This window comes from Emiliania huxleyi (assembly GCF_000372725.1).
Source record: "Emiliania huxleyi CCMP1516 chromosome Unknown EMIHUscaffold_1394, whole genome shotgun sequence".
In the NCBI taxonomy this organism is placed as follows: Eukaryota; Haptophyta; order Isochrysidales; family Noelaerhabdaceae; genus Emiliania; species Emiliania huxleyi.
The window spans coordinates 1,445-6,242 of NW_005201197.1; the positions used below are offsets into that span (position 1 = coordinate 1,445).

General features: G+C 67.7%; 1 protein-coding gene across 1 annotated transcript; it reads left to right on the plus strand.

Annotated features, from left to right (window-relative positions):
* Positions 1–3,619: 3,619 nt before the first annotated feature.
* On the plus strand, positions 3,620–3,973 carry EMIHUDRAFT_252603 (hypothetical protein; the record flags this gene model as incomplete). Its single annotated transcript, XM_005787975.1, has 1 exon — positions 3,620–3,973. One exon carries the CDS (start codon positions 3,620–3,622, stop codon positions 3,971–3,973), a length of 354 nt encoding a protein of 117 aa, XP_005788032.1.
* Between the last annotated feature and the right edge of the window lie 825 nt (positions 3,974–4,798).

A 4,798-nucleotide genomic window follows, 5' to 3' on the forward strand; every position in this document is an offset into this window, starting at 1 on the left:
GTTTGTGATGAGGAGCGATCCGAACCGTGGCATTCGGGAGAGATTTTTAGCAATACCAAACAACTCTAACACTCACACGTCATTTGGGGCCTGGAGCCCTGTTTGTGTTAGTGCCAGTGCGCGCCAGTCCCGTGCCCAGTGTCGTGCGAGGGTGTTTTGCTCTCAAATTTCTTTCTTTGTTCATGGCTGCGGAAACTGTAATAAACAACGTGAGAGACATCCCGCGCTGTCTCCAGACTCCACTCTGCGACGTGAGCAATAGGCGTCGCGGCGGGGACCAAAGCGTGCACGTTGCGGCCGGCGGCGCGGTGCGGCTGGACCCGGTTCGCTCTTCTCCCCTACACGCTACAGCGTAGACGTACGCAGGTACGCTACCCAACGCGGCCAAAGGATATCCACCTCGAGAACCTCGATCAGAACACAATCTATCTCAACAAACCACCACACCCCCAAACCCCGGTAAGGTTGGGCGCGTGCCCGCTCTTGTCTTGTGTCGCCGTTCAGTTGCCTCTGGGCCTGCAAACCAGCAGGCACCTCCGCCCCGTCCCGCTCACACCCTCGAGACGGCCCCGTACGGCCCGAGCGTCGCGAGCTCTGCCTCGCCGCCTTCCAGCGCGAGCGGGGCGTCGCCTCCCTGCGGGCTGCCATCGAGGCTAGCCGGCGGCGGCATCACTCGCGGGCGTCTGCAGCGGCGCACGACGCGCGGCAGCGGGACCAGGCGGCGTGCGAGGCCGCGGCGAGGCGGCTAGCGGCGGCGGCGACGGCACGCGCGCGGAGGGCGGCGGAGGCGTGGCTTCACACGGCGCCGCCCGACCGACAGAGGCGGCGCTCGCGCGCATCGACGCGTGGCGGGAGGCGCAGCTGGCCGCCACCGCCGCCCTCGCAGATCGGCGCGGCGGCGGCGTGGAGAGAGGGCCTCCTCGCCGAGGCAAGGGAGGCGGACGCGGCGAGGCGCACGGCGCTGCTGTCGCAACGCGAGGCGCTCGCGCACCAGGTCTTCGGCGGCCAGCTGCAGCCTCCCTCTCGCTCCCGCGAGTGCGCCTGGTGGGTCGGGCTGGCGGTCCCCGACGCGCTGTGCCGCGAGGCGGGAGGCGGCGAGTCTAGCCGCGAGGCTGTGGCGGCGTGCGATCGGGTGGCGTCGCTACAGCGCGCGGCGAGCGCCGCGGCCGACCAGGCGGCGGCGGACACCAGGCCGGCGGCGGCCGATCGCAGGGTCGCTGCGGCTGCGGCGAGCGCGGAGGAGGCTGTGGTTGCCGCGGGCGCCGCGGCGGCGCTCCAGCCGTGGAAGGCGGCCAAGCTCGCCGAGTTGTCCGAGCTGGAAGCGGGCCGGGTGGCGGCGGCGGCGGCGGCGGGCGAGGCGTTTGCGCGCCGCTTCTCCGCGGCGGCGGAGCTGGAGCGGCTCGAGTCGGCGCTCGCCGACTGGCGAGAGAGAGAGAGGCGCAGCACAAGCGGACGGCGGCGAAGCTGACAGAGGTGAGGGTTCGTCACCGGGCCGCCCGGCAGTGGGTGCTGCTGCTGCGACGGAGCGCGGAGCAAAACACGCGGACGGTGGCGGACCTGGCCATCGGGCGGCAGAGGCTCGCAAAGGAGGCGGAGGCGGCAGCGAGAGAGGTTGAGGCGGAGACGGCGAGGCGCTTCGACAAGAAGGGCCAGATGCATGCCAGGTGGGCGGAGAGGAGCGCGCTCGAGCCGAACGCGCCCAAGCGCCAGGCGCTGCTCGAGGCTGTCGGCGCTGTCCGCGACGCGGCGGCCGACTCCGCCGCGCGGGTGCGGGCGGCGCTGGGGCGGGTGCGGGGCGCGGCGGTGTCTGGCGCCACGGAGGCGATGCGCGCGACGGCAAAGGCACTGAGCGAGGCGGCAGAGGCGGCGGCGGAGGAGGAGAAGGCGGTCGAGCGCGAGGGGAGGGGGGAGGAGAAGAGCCCAAGGCGGCCTCCCTCTCCCTCCCCTCCCACCGGGCCTCCCTCTCCCTCTCCTCCCACCGGGCCTCCCTCTCCCCCTCCTCCCGCCAAGCACCGACAGTCTCGAGGGGCCCGCCGCTGGAAGGGGCAAGCCAGCGGCACGAGGGCTTCAGCCACACAGCTACCAAGGGAACGCGACCCACACAAAGCACCAAAGTTAGGCATACCCCCCTGCGCAGTGTCCCCCGCTATGTGTCGCCGTTTGTCGGGGCACGCTATCCTGTGCAGTCAGGGCAAGTGGGGGCGGGGTGGAGTGCCCAGGAGCGTGCCCTGGGATTTCTCTGCCCAGTCCGGGGGTGCGTCGAACCTTCCATCACCCTGGGAACGTCCGGGTGATGGAAGTAAAGATATATTACTTTTTTTACGTGTCGCTCCCCACTGCTCGCACACCGGCAGCGCCATGGACAACCGCCGGTCGTCCGTCCGCTCGAACTCGCCGCTGGTCGAGGGCGAGTCGTCCCGCATCCCGCATCGCTGCTCGCGCCTTCAGTCGCATGTTGGAGAATGCTCAAGAAACCTCGCGGCGCTGCTCAGTGACGCGCTGGTGCACCACCTTGCCGTTCGCGTCAGTGCAACCATGTGAGTCCAGGCAAACGTAGCACGCCTCGGCTCCTCGGTGGTCACCGGGGAGCTTTGCAGGCAGGCTGTACGATCCGGGCCGCGCCATCTCCCACGAAAAGCGCAACGCACACGCCGCACGGAACAGGAGGCGGCGAGGCGCACGATGCTTCTCCAACGGTAAAAATGGCAGCTGGTGCTCCGTCTCGTGCGACAGCTCGAGAGGCTGCAGCCCAAATTCTGGTAGCAGCGCAGACGTGGCTGAGCCAGCCGAGTCACGGGTGGCGCAGTGGTCGAGAGTCCAATGCTGGAGCGATGGCTCGTGCCAGGGCGGCTATCAAAGCTGAGGCTGGCACAGCACCCGCCTCGTTGAAACATAATTCCGCAGCGAGCAGTACGCAGCGCATCTCGCCAGAAGCAAGGCCGGTCTCGGTGGTGTCAGGGACGCCGATCGTCCCCGGCGAGCCTCTACCTGATGTCGAGGCAGGCGCAGTAGCCGGAAGCGTCCACCAGCAGATTCATGATCAGCTCTCCGGCCGCCGCTATCGGGTAGCGATCCTTGCAATCTGTGCCGTGATCGCAATGACAGTGCTTGCGGTCGGCTCAACGGCAATCGCCCTCATGCTGAGATCGCCACCGTCACCGCCTCCGTCACCACCGCCTTTACCGCCTCCGCCATGGTGGCACCGACCGCCGCCAGAGCCACCAATGCTGCCGCCGCGGCCGCCGCCGCGGCCGCCGCCACCAGCGCCGCCACCACCGCCACCACCGCCACCGTCGTCACCACCGCCGCCACCAGCGCCACCGTCGCCACCGCCGCAACCGCCGCAACCGCCGCAACCGCCGCCAGCGCCACCAGCGCCACCGCCGCCACCGACCTCTTTCAACGGCAAGCCCGCCCTCCAGGCCGCGGTCGACCTGTGGTGCAGCGACGAGGCGGCCGCCCTCGCAGAGTACGGCCACATCTCGGGGTGGGACGTGGGCGCAGTCAACGACATGAAATGCCTGTTCAGCCCGCATTGCAGTGGCTCCTCGACCGGTAAGGACACCTGCAATCCTGATATCTCCGCGTGGGACTTGTCGGCGGTCACCGATATGAGCTCATGTTCTACTACGCCCGCTCCTTCAACCAGGACATCAGCGCGTGGAACGTGTCTGCAGTCATCACCATGAGCCACATGTTCACCTCCGCCCGCTCCTTCAACCAGGACATCGGCGCCTGGGACACGTCGGCAGTCACTTGCATGACCTACATGTTCGCCCACGCCTTCAACCAGGACATCGGGTCGTGGGACGTGTCGGCGGTCACCATCATGCGCGCGATGTTCTTCAGCGCCACGTGCTTTTCCCACACCCTCTGCTCGGATGCGTGGCGCGACTCCAAGAGCAATGCCGACCAGACAAGCATGTGGGGTCATGGCATGTTCACCGATACAAACGGCGGGGGCATTTGCTAGTTGCAGTCGTATTTCCGGGCGACGTTTCTTTAAATTTGTTGTTTCCGTGGGAGAGTTTCTCATTTCACTAGTGCCCATGCGCGATGCGGCTCTAATGGTCTCCCCCCGACCGACCCCCTCCCGACCCCCCCCTCGGCTCTAATGATTCACACCGATCCCCCCCTCCCAGACAAGTTACTTGCGCCGCGCTCATCCAGCGCCTGGCGTTTGGGGCGAGCCGCGGTCGTCGTCGTTGATGGTATGGCGGCGGCGGCGGCGGCTCGCCCTTCCCTCCGGCCGCAATTCCGATCCCGCCGCGCTCGCGGGAGGTCGCGCGTATATATTTGTAGACAGCAACGGCTATCAGTGCTGCTGTGCGCCCCCTGGTGCGTGGTTGCTTTCAAGTTCTTAGATCACAACCTAAGGATGATAATAAGGCAAAAAGATCGTTGCGCCTTGCCGATCCGCACCTACCTACTCGTAGGCTCTTGGGTGGCGCGCCCACTCACATCCTGGCTCTTTTTCCGCGATGTGAATCGTGCGTGTGCGAGAGCCGGGATTCGAAATTGTTTTTTTCCGCGATGGCCGCTCCGGCCGCTCTCCTCCTCGTCCTGGCGGCATCGCATCCTCGCCCGTCCGCGCCGCTGACGATCCGCGCCATCCGCCACGCGCCGCGCGTCCCGACGATCCACCTCGCGGCGCCAGGCGTTGGTCGCGCGATGGACTGTTGCGAGGACGAGCTCTGGCCACCGTCTTCGCTGCGCGGTCCCGCGGGGCCCTCCGAGAGGGCAGCGATGCCGCTGTCGTCGTCGACGCCGCGACGAGGTGCGGCTGGCGAGCCTGCGG